At 39.4% G+C, this 21,673-nt stretch overlaps 2 protein-coding genes across 7 annotated transcripts in view; one reads left to right on the forward strand and one right to left on the reverse strand.

Annotated features, from left to right (window-relative positions):
* The window catches only part of GAPT (GRB2 binding adaptor protein, transmembrane), a 30,501-nt gene extending 20,204 nt beyond the window's left edge, over positions 1-10,297 (reverse strand). For 3 of the 6 annotated variants that reach the window (XM_072958647.1, XM_031675827.2, XM_031675811.2), the window contains exon 1: positions 10,113-10,297. The gene's annotated coding sequence lies outside the window, so the exon portion shown is untranslated. The remainder of the gene's footprint in view (positions 1-10,112) is intronic. The other 3 variants (XR_012071459.1, XR_012071460.1, XR_012071461.1) reach the window with 3 other exon arrangements.
* Positions 10,298-10,318: 21 nt separating this feature from the next.
* On the forward strand, positions 10,319-16,416 carry PLK2 (polo like kinase 2). The gene is made up of 14 exons (XM_015240732.3): positions 10,319-10,819; positions 11,396-11,503; positions 11,650-11,766; positions 11,955-12,084; positions 12,333-12,420; positions 12,898-12,993; positions 13,101-13,299; positions 13,389-13,536; positions 13,891-13,988; positions 14,294-14,423; positions 14,658-14,898; positions 15,025-15,154; positions 15,392-15,502; positions 15,634-16,416. Exons 1-14 carry the CDS (start codon positions 10,550-10,552, stop codon positions 15,823-15,825), a joined length of 2,058 nt encoding a protein of 685 aa, XP_015096218.2. The 5' UTR covers positions 10,319-10,549; the 3' UTR covers positions 15,826-16,416.
* The last annotated feature ends 5,257 nt before the right edge of the window (positions 16,417-21,673 follow it).

The following is a 21,673-nucleotide window of genomic DNA, read 5'->3' on the forward strand; positions in this document are numbered from 1 at the left end:
TTTACAGTTTTATTGGAATGTAACTGACATACAGCACAGTGCAAGCTTGCTTAAGAGGCACAGCATAATGCTCTGATTTATATATATTGTGAAATGATTACCACAATAAGTTAAATTAATATTCATCATATGGATGGATACAAGAGAAAAAAATTTCCTTGAGATGTGAATTCTTAGATCTACTCTCTTAACTTTCCTGTATATCATGCAGCAGGGTTAACTATAGTTATCATGTTGTATATTACATCCCTACTTATTTATCTTATCACTGGAAGTTTGTACCTTTTTAACACCTTCATCCAATTCCCCCTGTCCCATCCCTGCACATCTGGTGACAAGCAAAAAAATTTTTTTGTATAGAATATCTATGAATAAATGTAGAAAGAATGGACAGTACCAGAAAATTGCCATTCTGCAACTAAAAATTATATAACTGGTCCTATCAAGAATCATCAAAGTGGGATCAATTCATTAGGAGAATGGCTGATGGACAAATTTTCCAATATTGCCTGCAGATTCCCTGCATCTTTATAATGGTGAGATCTAGCTGCCACCACCCTAACCAGAGAGGAAAGTGACAATTAGGATTGTGGGACGCCGCGTGCCTCCTAATGGGACGCCGTAGTGGGTATACAGTGTTCTCTAGGATGTATTCTTACTAAAACATGCTCAACAGCAATCTAAATCAGTCTGCATCTCTAACTTCAAGTTTCAAGGAAATTCAGACAAAGGAATAAATCAAATGAAACCACCAGTACAAAATAAAACAAGTTCAGAAAACAGACATTTTACAAGACATCAGCCTGGTCTCTTCGAAAAAGCAAAAGAAGTAGTGACTCTTGCAGATTCACTGAGTTAGGGGTCTAATTCCTTTAGGTGTAAGATTAGATAGTTTATTCAAGATTTTTCTTGTTTCCTGAGGAATTGTATCATTATAAACTTCTCTCTTAGGACTGCTTTTGCTGTGTCCCATGGATTTTGGATAACTGTGTTTTCATTTTCATCCAGGTATTTTTTTTGATATCTTCTTTGATCACTTCACTAATCCACTGGTTGTTTAGTAGCATACTGTTTAGCCTCCATGAGTTTGTGGGGGTTTTTTGAAGGTTTTTTTTGTTTGCTTGTTTGTTTTTTGTAGTTGAGTTCTGGTCTTACAGTATCATGGGTGCAAAAGATGCTTCGTGTGATTTCAATTTTCTTAAACTTATTGACTTATTTTATGGCCTAGCATGCAATCTATCATGGAGAAGGTTCCATGTGTATTTGAAAAGAATGTGTATTCTCCTTTTGGATGGAATATTCTATATATCTATTGAGTATATTCGGTCTAGCATGTCATTTAAGGCCAGTGTTTCCTTATTGACTTTCTGCCTGGATAATCTGTCCAATGATGGATCATTGCAGACAATGTGATACCATATATAGAAAATCTCCTAAAGACACCACCAAAAAACTACTAGTAGTCATCAATGAATTTGGTAAAGTTGTAGGATACAAAATTAATATACAGAAGTATGCTGCATTTCTATACACTAAAAATGAACTATGAGAAAGAGAAATTAAGAAAACAATTCCATTTACAATTGCATCAAAAAGAATAAAATACCTAGGAATAAATCTACCTATGGAGGTAAAAGACCTGTACTCTGAAAACTATAAGACATTGATGAAAGAAAATGAAGAAGACACAAACAGATGGAAAGATATACTGTGTTCATGGACTGGAAGAATTAATACTGTTAGAATGACCATACTCCCCAAGGCAATATACAGATTCAGTGCAATCTCTATCAAAATACCAAGCGCATTTTTCCATGGAACTAGAATAAATAACTCTAAAATTTGTACAGGAACACAAAGGCCTCGAATAGCTAAAACAACCTTGAGAAAGAAGAACAAAGCTGGAGGTATTATACTCCTTAATTTCAAGCTACACTACAAAGCTACAGTCATCAGAACAGGATGGTACTGGCACAAACACACACATATATCAATGGAACAGAATAGAGAGCCCAGAAATTGACCCATGCTTATATGGACAATTAATCTATGACAGAGGAGGCAAGAATATACAATGGGGAAAAGACAGCTTCTTCCATAAGTGGTTTTGGGAAAACTGGACTGCCACATACAAAAGAATAAAACTGGACCACTCTCACAACATGCACAAAAATAAACTCAAGCTGGGTTAAAGACTTAAATTTAAGACCTGGAACCATTAAACTTCCAGAAGAAAACAAAGGCAGTATGCTTTCTGACATTGGTCTTAGTAATATTTTTTGGATATGTCTCTTCAGGCAAGGGAAAAAAAGCAAAATAAACAGAACTACGTGAAACTAAAAACTTTTGCACAGAGAAGGAAACTATTGACAAAACAAAAAGATCAATTACTGAATGAGAGAAGATATTTGCAATGAAGTATTTGATAAAGAGTTAATATCTAAAATATACAAAGAACTCACACAACTCAACATCAAAAAAAAAAGATTAAAAAATGGACAGATCTGAACAGACATTTTCCCAAAGAAGACAAACAGATGGCCAACAGGCACATGAAAAGATGCTCAACATTACTAACCATCAGGGAAATGCAAATCAAAACCACAATGAGATGCCACTTCACATCTGCCAGAACAGATATTATCAAAAAGAAAAGTAACAAATGTTGGCAAGGATATGGAGAAAAGGGAACCTTCTTGCACTTCTGGGAATGTAAACTGATGCAGTCATGATGGAAAACAGTATAGAGGTTCCTCAAAAAGATAGAACTACCATACAATTGAGCAATTCCACTCCTAGGTACTTATCCAAAGAAAATGAAAATACCAACTAGAAAAGATTTATGCACCCCTATGTCACTGCAGCATTGTTTACATTAGCCAAGATATGGAAGCAACCTAAGTGCCCATCAATAGATGAATGGATAAAGAAAGATGTGGGGTGTGTGTGCGTGTCTGTATACATATACATACAGATATACACTACATTGATATACATATATAGAGACATATACATATATACTCAATGGAATAAAAAAGAATGAAATCTTGCCATTTGTGACAACATGGATGCACCTAGAAGGTGTTATGCTCAGTGAAAGAAGTCAGACAGAGAAAGACAAAGACTGTATGATTTCACTTCTATGTGGAATCTAAACAACAAAACAAATGAACAAACATAACTAAACAGAAATAGAGTTATAGATAGAGAACAAACACATGGTTGCCAGACTGGGGATGAGGGTCAGAAAGAAATAGATGATTGAGCTTAAGAAGTACAAACTTTCATTTGCAAAGTAAATGAATTACGGGTACAAAATGTACCGTGTGGAAAATATAGTCAATAACTAGGTAATATCTTTGTATGGTGACAGATTGTAACTAGATTATGGTGGCGATCATTTTGAAATGTAAGGAAATATGTTGTGTAACAGGTATGTATACACTATGTTGTATAATAAGAACTAATATAGTGTTGTGAGTTAATTTTACTTCAAAAATAAGACAAATATGCAAACAAACTCAGAAAAAGTGATCAGATTTGTGGTTACCAGAGGTAGCACGTGGGGCGAAGGGAATTGCACGAAGGCAGTCAAAAGGTTCAAACTTCCAGTAATGAGATAAATTAGTAGGGATGTAATGTATAACATAATAAATATAATTAACACTGTTGTAAGTTATATATGAAAGTTGTTAAAGAGTAAGTCCCAAGAGTTCTCATCACAAGGAAAAATACTTTTTTCTATTTCTTTAATTTTGTATCTGTATGAGATGATGGATATTCACTAAACTTACTGAAATAATCATTTCATGATGTATGTAAGTGAAATCATCACACTGCACACCTTAAACCTATACAGTACTATATGTCAATAATATCGCAACAGAACCAGAAGAAGAAAAAAATGTTTTAAATGAGCAAGAAATTCAGAAGTATATGTGTAGAAGATAAACAAACTGTAAGAATTCAAAAAGGGAAGAGAGAAAGATGTTCTTTAAAAAATTATTTTCAAGATGTCAATGAGACAAAAGGTTTTCACTTCCAAGAATGAGGAAAAGCTAAAACATCTTTTGCTTGCTTTTGTGTTATAGTCACTTAATAACTTGTTTTTTACTTATAAAATTTTAAATAAACTGACTTTAGAAAATAATTGTTCCATTTAAGATAGGTTCAAAAGTGAGACTACTTCTTATGTTGCTCCTACACTACGCAATGACATGGTGGGTATAACTTACAGGAACAGCTTTCAAACAACCTTAAAAACTTTAACACTGATTAGCATTATCATCTTGTACCAGTAGAGGGAGATGTAAGTCCACTGGAATCAATCAGTCGTTTTGATTTGTGCAGCAGTAAATGGAGGGGGAAGGAGAGTTGCTCTCAAATACTGTTATTACCATATCCAGAAAATAGATAGATGGATAGGTAGGTAGGTACGTAGACAGGCAGATAAATAAATAAAAGTTTTGGTAAAATATTTTGATAAATGTACAATATTAACCTTCATCAAAGATTACTGGCATGATTTGCCACAGCTTTGTCCACTTACAAAATGCCAGTATGTCAAAATGAAAGTAACATAAAAGATATTTAACATACTTAATATTTAGATTTAAATCCTAATGTAACTTTTTCTTTTATGTTCATTAAGTTGCTTTTCAAAAAGTTAGATATTAAATTTAAATATCCAATTACATATGTTGTGGTGAATATAAAATGAGGTTGGGGTTCTTTTCACCTTCTAGACTGAAACCTTAGATGCCCAGGATACTTCACTGCAGACTTAACATGCCCAGCCTAGCTCTGCAGACTCTTGGCAATGTACTCAGGTATCAAAATGTTCTTCTCATTGTCTCACTTCATTATGAAGTCTAAGTCATCACGCTGGTCAGAAAAGTTTATTTTTTTAACCTGGATTTAAGGTACTCATGATTGGACTAATCATACACCTTGGCTCATGACACAATTATCATTGGTTTCCCCAGGCATGCATGCCCCTTTGAGTGTTCCCACAATCCAATTTAAAAACTGAGTCATTGACAATAACTTTTCTAGACCTGCATATTCCTTCCCTCTCTTATATCCCTCACCTCACTCATACAAGGTAATGATTATCTTAAATGTTGTGTTTAACGTTTCCAAGTTTTTTAAAAAATAGTATTTTAAACCAATACATATGTATCTGTAAACAAGATATTTAGTTCTTGAATTTTATAAAAAGAGTAACTTTTAATTTGCCTTTTTAAAAACTCAACATTAAAATTTATTCATACTGATGTGGATATCCGTAATTCACTGATTTTCACATAACATCCATCACGTGTATGTACCACGATTTGCTTATCCATCCTTCTATCTTATGGGCATTCGTTTTGTGTTCAGTTTTTTTCGCTACCACTACAAGTGCTGCCATGGCTATGCTTGTTTATGTCTCCTGGTGCATACGTGCAAGCACGTCTCTTGCTGGGTTGCAAGGTGTACAAACGATCAACTTTCTCTCCCAGCAAAACCGTCGAAGCAAGTTGTTGATTGACATTCTTCCCATCACTTGATAGTTTAAGGCTTCCTAATTTTTACCTATTGAATGAATTTACATGGTCTTGATTTGTATTTCCCTGATCATTAATGAGACTCTCATCTTATTTATTGACTATCAGTATTTCCTTTTCTATGAAATGCTTATTTACGTCTTTCACTCATCTTTCTGTGGGGTCATTTTTCTTACCAATTTGTAAGAGCTCTATATATTCTTGTGCTAATTCGTTGTTGGTCATAAGTATGCAAATATCTCTACCAATTTATAACCTGTCTTTTTACTTTAAAGTGTCTTCTGATGAATAAAATTTCTTAATTTTAATTTAGCAAAATTTATCAATTTCTTTTTCTAGAGTTAATGGGTTTCCCATGTTAAGAAATCTGTTCTTTTTTTAAAGAGACTATCCTTTCCCCAGAATATATTTTTGGATATGTATAAAGGATGGTCTCTCCAGTAATGCTGCTGGAAAACTGAACAACCACATGCAAAACAATGAAACTGGACCATACACAATACATGATACACTTATACCATATACAAAAATCAACTCAAAACTGATTAAAGATAGACAGTTAATTAATGTAAGATCAGAAACCATAAAAATCCTAGAATAAAACATGGGAATAAGCTCCCTGATGTTGGTCTTGGCAATGATTTTTTTGGATTTGACAACAGAAGCAAAGTCAACAAAAGCAAAAATAAACAAGTGGGACCACACCAAACTAAAAAGCTTCTGCACAATAAAGGAAATCATCAACAAAATGAAAAGGCAACCTACAGAATGAGAGAAAATATTTTCAAATCATGTATCTAAAAAGAGATTAGTGTGCAAAATATATAAAGAACTTATACAACTCAACAGTAAAGAGACAATCCAATTAAAAATGAGCAGAATACTTGAATAGACATCTCCCACAGAAGACATACAAATGAACAATAGGTACATGAAAAGATGCTCAACATCACTAATCACCAGGGAAAGTCAAACCCAAACCACAGTGAGTTACCGTCTCACACCTGTTTAGAATGGCTATTATCAAAAAGACAAACAAGCGTTAGCGAGGATGTGGAGAAAAGGGAAACTTTATGCACTGTTGGCGGGAATATAAATTGTCACAATCACTATGGAAAACAGAATGAAGATTCCTCCAAAAATTAAAAATAGAACTACCAAATGATCCAGTAATTCCACTTTTGGGTATATAGCCAAAGGAAATAAACTCTTAGTCTTGAAGAGCTATCTGTATTCTCACGTTCGTGGAAGCATTATTCATGACAGCCAAGGTATGCAAACAACCTAACAGTCCACCAACAGAGGAATGGATAAAGAAAATGTGATATACATACATACATACATACATCTGTGTGTGTGTGTATGTACATATATATACACATATATACACAATGGAATATAATTCATCCATAAAACAGAAGGAAATTCTGCCATTCCAAACAACATGGATGGACCTTGAGGCAATTATGTTAAGTGAAGTAAGTCAGACAGAAAAAGACAAATACTATATATTCCCATTTGTATGTGGAATCTAAAAAAAAAAAGAACTCATAGATACAGAGAACAGACTGGTGGTTGACAGAAGTGAGGGGAGGCAGGCAAAATGGGTAAAGGGGGTCAAAAGGTACAAACTTCCTATTATAAGATAAGTGAGTTCTAGGGATGTAACGTACAGCATAATGACTCTAGTTAAAAATACAATATTTATATCTGAATATTGCTGAGCAAGCAGATCTTAAAATTTCTTATCACCAGAAAAAATTCACAACTATGTGTGGTGATGTAAACTGTGTTAGCCATTCCACAATATATATGAATATCAAATCATTATACTGTACCTGTAAAACTAATACAATGTTATATGTCAACTCTATTGCAATAAAAAAAAATCTTTCCCTAGCCTATGCTCAGAACATTGGTTGCCTGTATTTCCTACTGATATGTTGTCTTGTTATTATTCTTTAAGTCCTTACTTCATCTGAAGTAGATTTTATGTACATGGTGTGTGCTATGGACTGAATTGTTTCCCCTCAAAATTCGTATCTTTAAGCCCTAACCCCAGTACCTCAGCATGTGACTGTATTCAGAGACAAGGCCTTTAAAGAGGTTAAATGCAGTTATTTGGGTGAGTTCCAGGCCAATCTAACTGCTGTCCTTATAATAAGAAATTTGGCCTACAAGGGGACACCAGGGCTGCTCTCTCACATAAGGAAGGAACACCATCTTCTGTGTCCTCCCATGATCTGCAAGTCAAAGACAGACGTCGCAGGAGAAACCAAGCCTGCCCAACCTTGGTCCTCGACTTCCAGCGTCCGCAACTGTGAGAAAATTAATTTCTGTTGTTTAAGTCCTGATATGTAGTATTCTGTTAGAGCAGCCCTAGAAAACTAACAGTGAGAGATATGAATTTCATTTTTTAATATGGTAAAACCATTTGTTTCTAGTTCCACTTACTTAAGTCTTTCCTTTCCTCACTGATCTATCACCCCCTTCCTCTGCCATATGTCAAAGTTCCCTACATATGAGGATCTATTCCTATGCTCTTTATTCTATTTCATTGGTCATTCCATCCCTGTGAGAGGAACCAACTTTCCTAATTGCTATGCCTTCCTTACAAGTCATGATAGCTAGTAGAGAAAGACTTCCTTTCTAATTCTTCTTGAAAGTGACTGTTATGTTCGATCACTAACACTTTCGTATAAACTTTACAACCAGCTGGTCAAGTTTCACTAAAAATCCTATTGGGACTTTACTCGTAATTCCATTAAATCTACAGAACTACAAACAAATATTTTGTAATTAAATATTTATCCCCATTGGAAAGTACATCTGTTGCCTTTTTTTGTTCTAGGAACAATAATTTTGGTTATCGTCCACATGATGGCACCAAAATCCAAAAAATCAGATTCTCACAGTTGGACAGAAGACCCTGTAACACATATACATGTTAATATTTTACTAACTGCTCAAATGTTTCGGAGGATAGACCTGAATTTCCCATGGAATGTTCAACAGTCTATCAAATGTTGCAGTAAAGACATGTACAATAGTAATGATAAAGAATGGAAATAATGAAAAATACCATGACTATTCATGGTCCTTTTATCTCAGAAAGTCATTAACAAACGTAGTTTTAAAAGTTCACTATCAACTAAGACATGTGCACAATTAGCTCTGGAAATTTAGATATTTTCTTAACCAGCAAGCCTACTATAGGCTAGTAAATAAGTGCATAAATCTGGGGAGCAAAGGTCACTCCTAGGTTTATGAAGAGTAGGATTAGGTAATTCTTCATTTCCACCCCTAGGCCCATCCTTTATTCCAGCCCTGATAAGCCTAGGGTAAAGTCTATTTTCACTTACGAGAAGCATGCCTGGGCTTGCCCTGAACTGTTTACAGAATCAAAAAGGAAGAGACACAGAAGACTTTCCCTTTTCACTTTGTAATGACAACAAAACTCCCTACTACATTGCCTTGGAAGTATTTGAGACAGAATGTCTTTGAAAATGTGTAACTGAAACTATGCATATCTAAACTTAATGGCGGACTGGAGTCAACCCTTTTTCTAAGTACCTTCGAGAAGATTATTAATCTGGTATTTTAAATGGCGTTGGAAGTTAGCATCAAAAAAACTGTTTACCACATCTTAGATTAAAAAATTTGTCTATTGCTAATTTACATAACCTGGACGATCTACTAAGTATTACATTCTTTCAACCTCAGTTTCCTCATCCGTAGAATGAGAATAACTATTTCCCACTCAGAACTGATGTAGAATAAAATAAGGTATTTCAAAATGGTGCTGCGCACACAAGTGCACTATTGTCATTAGAGTAAAAAAAAATAGTGTTTCTTGGTTAATAAATCTTAATTGTAAAATGTGGAAATAGGAAACAAAGCCACGTTTCAGCTTACCTGGCTATGCTCCTCCCTCGTGCTACCAATAACCTCCACTTCAAAGGACTGACCAGCAAAGTGATAGATGACTCTGAGTGTAAAACCATAATAAGCACCAGGAGCGCTTTTAACACCACTTACTGTCAAAGAAGGCCCACCTAGTCCTTAACCGCTGCCCACTAGGACGGCTACTTGCGCTTCCAGAACATTCCACGAGATGGCGCCTTTGCCTCCCAGTTTTCGGGCAACCCGAAGGCTAAGCCTTCGCAGGGCACCGGCCTCCCTCTCCAAGGTTAAGGGCCTGCCTCCGACAAAGGTCCACTCTAAGGTGATGGGCAGAGGTTACCCGGGCCTCAGTGGGACTCAGCCACCGCCGGCCGCTCGGCCGTGGCCACAGTCCGCCTCACTGGAAAGCGGCGGTGAGTTCGAACACCCTGCTCTGCAAACCCTGCCTTTTACCCGCACGGCCTCCCCGCGGTGCCCGCTCCAGACGAGAGCTAGCGGGGTAAGAGCGCGCAGGCAGCACGCAAGCCCTCCAGAGGCCCTGGAATCGGAGGCCTCAGGAGCCGGTGCCGCGGACCCCGGGCACACTCCCACCCTGACACCCGAGGCGTCAGGTGGTGGGCGGTCGCGAAGGGCGGTGCGGGGGAGGGGACCTGCGATTACCGAAGCGCCCGGCCACCGGGCGGCTGGGGAGGGGCCCGGCGCGGGCCCTCGAGTTGCTATTTTAAACCCAGAAGCTCTGAGGGTTCCAAGACTGCGGTCGCGGTGAGCGCTCCCCACAGCCGGCGCGCTGACCCTGCCGCCCCCGTCAGCGCGCCGCTCGGAGACTGGACGCCGAACGCCCAACGCGACCTCCCACTCGGCCCCGCGCTCGGGCGGCCGGGGGGCGGGGCGTCGCCGTGACGTCGTATCCCGTTTCGATTCTCCGCCCGCTCCCAGCCCGTATATAAGACTTGGGCTGGCCTTCGCACTCGCACAAGTGGACGAAGGCGTCGGGCGCGGGAGGTTGGCGGCGGCGGGGACTCAAAGGCAAGGGCCGGCTCGGACGCGTGTCCGCATCTCGGAGGTGGCAGCTGGCGGTGCCGGGCGGCGAGGCGACCATGGAGCTCTTGCGGACTATCACCTACCAGCCGGCCGCCGGCACTAAGATGTGCGAGCAGGCGCTGGGCAAGGGTTGCGGCGGGGACTCGAAGAAGAAGCGGCCACAGCCGCCCCTCGAGGAGCCGCAGCCGCCGCAGCCCCAGGGGCAGGTGCAGCCGGCGGCCCCGCACCACCATCACCATCACTCGCACTCGGGGGCCGAGATCTCGCGGATTATCGTCGACCCCACGACGGGGAAGCGCTACTGCCGCGGCAAAGTGCTGGGAAAGGTGACGAGCGGCGGGCGCCGGTTGCCAGGCGGGAGGGAGATCTGCCCGGGCGTCCCCCGGGCCGGGCCGGACCCCGAGTCCCCGCGCCCGCTGCTTCTCGGTTTCTCGGGGATCCGATCCCGCCGCCCGACGTGGGCTGCTTACCTGCCCTCCTCTGGCTTTTGTGTGCTGACAGCGCCGGGATCGGCTTCACATCCTTAGCCGCGGCTCTGCCTGCCTCCCGCAGCGCAGAGACATTGATCTTGAAGCCAGAAGCGAGGGCTTTCTACACCAGACCTGGCTGCCTCCCTCCCCCCGGAGAATTTTCTTGACAAGTCTCTTCGGACCTTATTTCTCATCTCCCCACTCCCGACACTCTCCAGAAAGCTCCCCTTTGTAAAGAGAGAAGGGGCACTGTTACAACCTACTGTTTTCAGGAATGTTTTTCCCTTCGTGAAGGAGCTTTTAAAAAGTAGACCGCATCCTTCCGTCCACCCTTCCTCTCCCATAGTTTTGCTTTTATTTCACATTAAAAAAAAAATCTGCCGTCCATGTTCTTGCCATACTCAATTCCACGTCGGCTTTGTTTCCTTTTAGGGTGGCTTTGCAAAATGTTACGAGATGACAGATTTGACGAACAACAAAGTCTATGCTGCAAAAATTATTCCTCACAGCAGAGTAGCTAAACCTCATCAAAGGGAAAAGGTGTGTATGACTGTTGAGTAAAGTATTTTCTTTGTGTGCAGGGATGGCCCTTCCCTGTTAGGAAAATGTCTTCTGCATGTGTAAGCAACTGGCTTTTCAGAGGTGAGTGAGGCTAATGAGACTGATCTTGCTTGCTTTTCTCTTAGATCGACAAAGAAATCGAGCTTCACAGAATTCTGCATCATAAGCACGTAGTGCAGTTTTACCACTACTTTGAGGACAAAGAAAACATTTACATTCTCTTGGAATACTGCAGTAGAAGGGTAAGTGTTAACTCCTATTTGAGTGAGCTTACTTCCCCTAGACTGACATGGCATTCAGATTGCACTTTATCTGGGGATTGAGTTCGGAGGTAATGATTATAGCGCAGCATTAACTTTCATGACAAGGAAACCACTGATTTTGGTAACTTTGTTTGACAGATTCTCTTTTTTCCTCCTTCTCTTCCCAGTCCATGGCTCATATCTTGAAAGCGAGGAAGGTGTTGACAGAACCAGAAGTCCGATACTACCTCAGGCAGATTGTGTCTGGACTGAAGTACCTTCATGAACAAGAAATCTTGCACAGAGATCTCAAACTAGGTAAGCCTTTTACTCCAAACCCTGGCTTTTGTGTCAGAGAGGGATGTTCTTGTCTTCTCTCTCTCCCCCTTTTTTATCTGATGTTCTTAATTGGGATCTAGCCAATGCAACCTTGCTTTGGAATTAAGTGACTGAATCCCTGCCTTTTGGAATTAAGTGACTGAATCCCTGCCTCTTGAGTGGATGTGTGTGTACTTGGTTAGAGTACCTTTTCGAGGGAACTCAGATTTTGTTTTGCTTACCACTAGGGAACTTCTTCATTAATGAAGCCATGGAACTAAAAGTCGGGGACTTTGGTTTGGCAGCTCGGCTGGAACCCCTGGAACACAGAAGGAGGTAAGAGTCAGAAAGATACATTCCACTAGGGTTTAGTGGAGCTCAAATACGCCTCTTTTATTTCCCAATTAATGTTTCAGAGATCAGTTGACACTAAAATCTATGAACTACTACAGTATTAATTTAAGGAAACACTTATTCAGTGCCACTGTGGACCAAGCAGAGTCCCTTACGCCTGTAAGTTCATTATGAAACAGATCTGTCTTACATTTGCCTGAAATGTATAAAAATTTCATGCTGTACCTGGTCTCAGTTGGCTTAAAACACTTTGTCATGTGGCTGAAAAAAAAAACTGTACGTGCATTAAAAAAAATTACCAAGTCGCTTGGTCAGAAGCCAGTTGTTCACATGCCCAAAATCAAAAGTCAAATGCTTTCAAAGAGAAATTCAACATAGTGCCTTTAAGGGTTTATCCAGAGAGCTAAGTTTAAGCAGTAGAATAGTTCCTAATGAGATCTTCATATTTTGTTTTTCCAGAACGATATGTGGTACCCCAAATTATCTTTCTCCGGAAGTCCTCAACAAACAAGGACACGGCTGTGAATCAGACATTTGGGCCTTAGGCTGTGTAATGTAAGTAAATGCACCAAAATATTAAAAGCAAATTTGGATGTAGATTTTAACACTCAGAAAGGGTTGCTTTCTGACCAATTACTAAAGAAGCATTTCCTTGCACACAGGTATACAATGTTACTAGGAAGACCACCATTTGAAACTACAAATCTGAAGGAAACGTACAGGTGCATAAGAGAAGCAAGGTATACAATGCCCTCCTCATTGGTGGCTCCTGCTAAGCACTTAATAGCCAGCATGTTGTCCAAAAATCCAGAGGATCGTCCCAGTTTGGATGACATCATTCGGCATGAATTTTTTTTGCAGGTTGGTACATTTTTTTGCATCTTTTTATTACATGCTCTTGATCCCAGTTACTCAGCAGGTTGCTGAAAGTCTTTTCTTATACTTCACAGGGCTTCACTCCAGACAGACTCTCTTCTAGCTGTTGTCATACGGTTCCAGATTTCCACTTGTCAAGTCCAGCTAAGAATTTCTTTAAGAAAGCAGCTGCTGCTCTTTTTGGTGGCAAAAAAGACAAAGCAAGATATATTGACACACATAGTAAGTTGTTAAGACTTTGTCTGCTCTTCTGTATCTAATATTATATGTAAAGTGGATACGTTAGTTAAAAGAGGCTTTCATAGTAATATAATTTGCCCTGTATGTTTGTATGCTATTAAGCTTTTTATAGCATGTTAAACCCACACTGCAAATCATGGTTGATAGCTTTTTGCTTTCCATACATTAAAGTGTGTGCTTCTTGCATAATTGCAGCTGATGGCAAAGATTAAAAATGCTCATTTTGCTTTGGATGCTCTTAAGTTAGTTATTAATGCAAAAGGAGGAAATATGGCTAGCTCTGTTCCTACCTTGTTAGGATAGAAAAATGCTCATAATTCTCTCCTTGATTTACAGATAGAGTGTCTAAAGAAGATGAAGACATTTACAAGCTCAGGCATGATCTGAAAAAGACTTCAATAACTCAGCAACCCAGCAAACATAGGACAGATGAGGTATGCTGGAAACAAGAAAATAGTTATAAACACTTTATATCATTTCCGTTCTTTGTTAATTATCACTCAGATCATGAAGTATTTACTTAAAGCTTTTCTTCCAACCCTTGAAAAGGAAAAGATTTTTATCTCTTAGTTTAACCACACATGCTGTTGAGTTACCAAAATCTCTTTTACCTGGCATGTGTCATAAGGTTTCCTAGTAATAGCCAGAATCTCATCTTAAACTAGAATTCTCAACCTCATGGTTAACTGTTAACTATTACGTTAATGCTTAACTATTGCCTGGCTCTTCTCTTTTCTAGGAACCCCAGCCACCTACCACTACAGTTGCCAGGTCTGGAGCACCCGCAGTAGAAAGCAAGCAGCAGATTGGAGATGCTATTCGGATGATAGTCAGAGGAACTCTTGGCAGCTGCAGCAGTAGCAGTGAATGTAAGTTGCTGTCAATCGCATTTTAAATAACGACACCCTAAATGCCAGTGCTCAATACTAGGTAACAGAAGTCAGTTTGTTTTGTGGCCTAATTTAATAGAAGAAGCAAAATTAGACAATCAATCACAGTAACTTTAAGTCCTGTGTCCTTAAAAGTGGTGGAAGGAGACTTAGCATCTACTACAGCCTAAGGTTTTGTTGTTAATTGTTTAATAACTTTCTCTGACTTTTCAGGCCTTGAGGACAGTACCATGGGAAGTGTCGCGGACACAGTGGCAAGAGTCCTTCGAGGATGTCTAGAAAACATGCCAGAAGCTGACTGCATTCCCAGAGAGCAGCTGAGCACCTCCTTTCAGTGGGTCACCAAATGGGTCGATTACTCTAACAAATACGGCTTTGGGTACCAGCTCTCAGACCACACCGTAGGTGTCCTGTTTAACAACGGTGCTCACATGAGCCTCCTTCCAGACAAAAAGTAAGTATATTCAATTAAAGAAGCCCCAGCCCCATCAGTTCTTTAGTCTTGCCCTAAGGAAATCTGAAAACAGTGACTAACTGCTTTTTTTTTTTTTCTTCTCTCCCTACCATTTCTGGTTTTTAGAACAGTTCACTACTACGCGGAGCTTGGCCAATGCTCTGTTTTCTCGGCAACAGATGCCCCTGAACAATTCATTAGTCAAGTGACGGTGCTGAAATACTTCTCTCATTACATGGAGGAGAACCTCATGGATGTAAGTACCATGACGCTTAAGCAGTGATGTTTGAAGTGTAGTCCACAGATCAGTAGCATCTGGGTAGCCTCGAAGCTTGTTACAAGTGCAGCCTCTCATGTCCTACCCTTGATCTACCGAATCAGAATCTCTGGGCAGTGGGGCCAGGAATCTCTAGGCCATGCTGGTGCTTGCTTAGAAGAACTGAGTGCACGCCACAGAGTGGTTATAGGCACTAACTCTCCCAATCTCTTCTAGGGTGGCGATCTGCCTAGTGTTACTGATATTCGAAGACCTCGGCTCTACCTCCTTCAGTGGCTAAAGTCTGATAAGGCCTTAATGATGCTCTTCAATGATGGCACGTTTCAGGTAAATGCACCCTTTAGGAAAAGTATATGGTCCTAAAAAACGATTTTTACCTAGCCAATTTAATTATCGACAAAACTCTTCTAATTCTTGACTATTTAGAGGGATCTAATATCTATGTCTACTTTTTAAAGGTGAATTTCTACCACGATCATACGAAAATCATCATCTGTAGCCAAAATGAAGAATACCTTCTCACTTATATCAATGAAGACAGAATATCTACAACGTTCAGACTGACAACTCTGCTGATGTCTGGCTGTTCATCAGAATTAAAAAATCGAATGGAATATGCTCTGAACATGCTCTTACAGAGATGTAACTGAAAGACTATTTGAATGGACCCTATGGGACTCCTCTTTTCCACTGTGAGATCTACAGGGAAGCCAGTAGAATGATCTACAGCATGTTGAAGCAGACGGACAGGTGGTGGTACGAAAATAGTCCCTCTGTGGCCTGCTGGACTTGGTGGGACCAGAGCAGGCCGAGGCCTACAGTTCTTGACTTCGGACAATCTGAGAGTGAACCCGAATGCAGTTTTCCTTGACATACCTGTTTTAAAAGGTTTTCAGATAATTTCGCAGAAAGGTGCATTGACTCTTAACTTCTCTCTGTTGAGAGCTTTTCAGACAGAGGACTTGGAGCTGTGAATATACTTCCTGAAGGGGAGGGAGAAGGGAGGACACTCCCATGTTGTTTAAAGGCTGTAATCAGAGCAGCTTTTGGCTGCTTAACTGTGAACTATGGCCATATATAATTTTTTTTTGTTAATTTTTGAAGACACTTGTGGCTGGAGAAGTGCATTCCTTGTTAATAAACTTTTTATTTATTACAGCCCAAAGAGCAGTATTTATTATCAATTTTTTTTATGTTGACCACTTTAAACTGTTGGCAATAAAGAGTCTGAAAAAGCAGAAGCAGCGGTCTCCTGTTTCTGATATGACACCAGCACCGCAGCCCGGCAGCGCATGGTGGTCATGCACTCCTGGCACTCTTTGACATGACACTGAGCATGGTCTTTAATTTTTCTAATAAGAGTTTCTAGGGAGTCAGTCTTTAATACTTTTAGGTATTAAAATACCCTGAGTATTTAATACTCTCTGGGCAGATCTAGCTGGAGAAGAGTATGCCAAAAATACCACTCTTGTCACCACTGGAATAGAGGCCTCCTACGAAATCCCAAACCAATGTCTCTGGAGTATTTCCCCAAAACTCATTTAGCTTGGAGCTGCAAGCTAGAGTAATCCTGTGTAAGCAACCTCTGTTATTACATGTCAATAGATAACAGGAAATTTATCTTAGTATGGGCAAAACTCTAGCCTTTATAATATTTGCACCACCTCGATGTATTTCTCAGCTTAAAGCTGCCTGAATGCTTCCAGTGCCGCTAGCGGGACTAACTCAGAATTCCAGCAGTAAGAAGTACTTTGTGAACAAATTGCTCTATTTTCATCCTGGTGCATGGAAGATGAGGAATGGTATGGTTCCCACGCTGTGGTTTTAAGCCCATCTTTAAACTATCAAATTATCCAAGAGGCAAATCCAAGAAGTTTGTCTCCTTCAGTGGGATCTCCTCTTTGACAGGTGTATAGAGTCGCTCATTCGTTAACTCTGAACTTCCAGTGACCTGTATAAAATGCAAATACTTTTTTTGTTCAGTTGTAATCCTACTGTAAGGAAAACACTATTCTGAGAAAAGCAGGACCCTTTCATGAATTAAGTCTCTGTTTGCACTGGGGTCCTGTACAGTGTAGTGTAGAGATGGTGGTTGTATACGTCTACAGTTTTGTAAAAGTATTACAGACCACACTTGATATATTTTACTGATAAAAGTCAAATCTGGAGAATTGCTTTTGGAGATCTCAGTTACTAGATTAACTCCTGCTGACTGGAGTCCTCTGGCCATGTGCAAAACTTCAGTCTTTGTCATGTGGTTTATAGACATAGCTGAAGAAAATAGTATGAGCTGAAGAAAACGGGATAATCTCACTAATAGCTGGGTGTGCAAACGCAGAATCTATTTTTATCCTTACGAATGGAGAAGTAAAAATAGGAGTTTGCAAATAGTAAAAAATGTGCTTTCATTTTGAGAGTCACGATGTTAGATTGTGTATTACTTCACAGTTGCACAATACATATTTTTCCATTCTTGTGTGTGCTGAGGGTCTACTGCGTGCCAAATTTAGGGCCTGGCATGGGAAACGCAAAGTGAACCCAAGCCTCTCCCTGCCCTCAGGGAAGTCAGAGCAGAATGGAAGAGACAGTGCATTTACCTAGTAGTCTGATAAGTGCTGTGATACTATGATAAAAGTATGTGCTGGGTGTTGTGGGAACTGAGAACAGGAATCACGAGGAAGGAGCCATGGGTTGGACTCAGAGAACAGATTCCAGAGAAGGAATGTCTTCTTTATTGGGCTTTGAAAGATGAGTGAGCTTAAATAAAGGTATGAGATGGGGAAGGGTATTATAAGCAGTGAGAATAACTTACATAGATGCTGGAGGCTGAAAGAGTTCATGGGAGGAGTGGGTGTGTTAAGTCTGAAGCATCATCGGTAAAGGCTGGAAGAACCAGACGTGATGTGCCCCATATGCCCTCACAAGGCATTTAGGCTGCGTTGAAGGCTATGTGTAGTTACTGAAAGATTTTAAGGAAGCAGGTGACCTAGTATTTCAGTTTTATAAAATTAATTCTGGGGGCTGTAATAAAGATGGGTGGGGAACAAGATGGAGAGAGATGACCCAAACAGTAAAGAGATTACTGTTGTGATCCAAGTGAGAGGCCTTTATGAAAAGGAACATATAAAGAGTTAGACAGGTAGCGTCTCCTTTGGCCCATCTGGTTCATTTCAGTATCCCCAGTACTGTGGCATCTGGCAATCAAATATTGAATAAATGAATAAATAACAATAGATTTGAGAGAGACTTAGAAAGTTGATTTTAATAGGATTTGGTACCTGATTGTATGTGGAGCCTGAGGAAGGAGGTGGGGCTTAGGATGATTGGCTGGGGCAGTCAGTTGGGGACAGGCGGCTGTGTACTGAAATAAATCAGGAATATAGAAGGGAGAGCCTGATATTCAGGGAAATACAGTGAGTTTAGGACATGTTGAATCAAACTTGGATGAGGATATTCAAATAGATCCAGAAAACAGTAGGATATACATGTCTATATCTCAAAAGCGAGGAAGATTTGGGAGTAAACACATTTTGGGTAACATCGTGTAAGTGGATGAGAGCACAGAAAAATGAATCCCTGTCATCCTTTCTACCCAGCAGCATTTTTTTGGTACTGGGGACATCTATGCAAAACATAAGTGTTGATAAACCTTTGAAGGAGGATTAAAAAGTCCTGAATAAATTCTATTTTTCCAAACCAAGGCCCCCGAATTCCATAAAAACAACTCCAAGATAATAGATGTTCACAATGAACACCTTTGGTCTTCAAGAATGTTTCTCAGCCATCCCAAGGCCTGGCAGTCTGTAGGTTGAGACACAAGGCAATCTTTAAAGACGTAAAACTTCAGTTTTGGTGCACAGTAATTGCTAACTACATCTAAATCGGCTGTGACCATGGCAGTAACTCAGATCTTGGGTTATTTGACATTTACTATTTTTAAAAGTAGTAAAAAAGAGTATTACAGATAAAGTCCCTTCAACCCTTCAAGAACTATTCTTGAATGTAATGTAACCTTATGTTTGCTAGAGAGGAAACATCCTCCAGTGGAAAAGCTTTGGAATCCATCCTGAGTTCAAATTCCTGTTCAATCATGTATTACCAATATGATCTCAGTAAATACCTAACCTCTCTAAGGTCCAGTTCCCTCATCTGTGAAGATTAAATGATAATAAAGCACGTGTACACCAAAGATGCTCAACAAATATTTGCTCCTTTTCTTGTTCTGTTTCCCCTGTCTCCTTCCACACCCATGATGGCAGTAACCCTGGTTACCCAGAAAAAAATAAATTAAAAAATGACTCATTCTCCCCTCTCTAGTCATAGTCCAGTCAGGAATACAAAAGTCACTTTAGGACTTTCAGAGAGAAGGAATTTCTTGCAGGCTATTGGTTGTACAGATGATGGAAGAGCTCAGAAGTCAAACAGAAGATGGTGAGACAACCAAGAAGTTAGCAGCAGCAGGCAGCCACTACTGCCCCTTTGGTTGGAGAGACCCAGAGAGAAAGTGGAAATACTCCAGAACAGGGGTTCTCTACCAGAAAGTAGGATTATGGCGGTCACTGCCTATCGGGAGTTTGAAATTATGAAGCAAATGTAGTTACTGCTTGAGATGACCCTTGTACACAACCGGTTGAGAAAAAAAGGAGATGAAATCATCTGGACTCTTTCTTCCTTTTGCCCTCCAGTCAGTCTCCCATTGACCAAGTGGATTGGAAGCCAGTGAGAAAGAAACCCAAGGAATGTAGTTGCAGGAGTCAATCTTATAGAACAAAGAAGGGGAAGGGAAGGGATGGATCTGAGCTTTAACTAGCAAATACTTTCCTTCTTCCTTAACTTTTTTCTTCCATCAGTTTTGTACCACCTCTATCTTCTCTTCCTCTTGAATCCCAAAGTGACACAAGTGCTCAGAGCTCTAGTTCACTAGTCAGGAGAATGCCAGGCAGTGGAGGGTTAGAGGAGGGACAATGCAGACTGAGGACCATTAAGACTGGAGTCATTCTTGCTCCAGGGCCTCTGTGATTTGAAACATCATCAGACTTTTTTACACTGCAGTGACTTTACTCTAATGAAAATAGGTGCAACTAAAAATGAGTAAGGCACATTTTCATAAGGTTCATAGAGAAATCAATGTTGGTATTTTATAACAAATTCCATGCAGGGGAGAGTCAGTATATTTCTAAGGCTTGGAGTAAACTCTTCTATAAACAGAAACATGGAGATTACATTTTCTTTTTCTTTGACTTATCAGAGATTCTCATATACATATGCTTAGATTCATGCTTTGTTCTAACACTTCTTTATGCCTTATTAACTTTAGTAATGGAAAGTATCTCTGTTTGAATTGCCACAATTTAATTATGTTAGTGAATTCAAACTAAAAAGTTAAACTCCCATATGCAGTGTTGGAATTTAGTATCATGGTTCATCAATGTTTGGAATTCAATTGACTAGAGTGTATGGATTTTGCTCCTGGGATTAGCTTTATAATACAATTGTATGTAAAAAAAATTGATTTTAATGAATGAGGTGCAATATCTTCACTTCCAAGATAAAAATAATAAATGTACTGAGATACCTCTGCCATGAAATACTAAATGATTAGACATTTTAACTCAACCATGCAAGTTAGAACAACTTCTCTTTTTTAAGGCCCATAACAAATTAGTTAGAATCCAGACAGCAGGACCATTTAAATGAAATAAAATCAGTAATGCCTTTCTTTGGCACTGCTTTGGAATCAGTGGCAGCAGAATGACCTTTAAAGTTGGGATCATGTCGAACATACCAAAAGAATTTTTAAACTGAATTTAAAAATATCTTCGCAAGTGGACTTTGACAAATGCATTCATAAGTGGCGGTGAGAACCAAATTGAAAGGAATATGTGTGTACATTAACACAATTTAAAGCCCTACTGTGTAAAACATTAATCTCAAAGAAAATATGCAAGTTATATTTTTTGTTTAAAGTAAAAAACTTGTGGCAAAAAAATCAGTCCCCCAAATAAGAAACATTTGTGGCTCAAACAGAATTAAACATAAAACAATTAGAAAAATATATATGATCTAGTAGGAAAAGCTTGGAGTTTTAATCAGATTCATCAAGCTTGACACAACTGGGCCAATGGCATGCTGAGTGTCATGAATGTGACATTGCTTGATTATCATTTTTCTCTGCTGTAAAATAAGGATAATAATAAAAATTGTGTTGGAATCTGTTAGTTTGAATCATGTGACACTGACAATATTTGACCATTTTGACCTACCAAGAAGCCATTTCTTTTCATTTAAAAAAATAACAAAGAGAGGAAATAAAAAAATGTTACATTTTCTCCCCCATTTTAGTATTGTATTTATTCACATTTCCTTTTGTTTTACATTGACGTTAGTTGTTATCTATATTCTCTGTTGTATTAAATTGTGACAACTCTTCAGTAAAGAATATTTCCTGCAGAGTAAATAAGAGTAACTGAGGGTAAATCACAATATAATATGTGACAT

The sequence above is a fragment of the Vicugna pacos genome, chromosome 3, assembly GCF_048564905.1.
Source record: "Vicugna pacos chromosome 3, VicPac4, whole genome shotgun sequence".
In the NCBI taxonomy this organism is placed as follows: Eukaryota; Metazoa; Chordata; class Mammalia; order Artiodactyla; family Camelidae; genus Vicugna; species Vicugna pacos.

Coding starts and splice junctions, on each gene's coding strand:
- PLK2 (XM_015240732.3), top strand. CDS start 10,550: ATGGAGCTCTTGCGGACTATCACCTACCAGCCGGCCGCCGGCACTAAG. Junction 13,537..13,890: donor AAGATATATTGACACACATA/GTAAGTTGTTAA, acceptor CTTGATTTACAG/ATAGAGTGTCTAAAGAAGAT. Junction 14,424..14,657: donor CTGCAGCAGTAGCAGTGAAT/GTAAGTTGCTGT, acceptor CTGACTTTTCAG/GCCTTGAGGACAGTACCATG.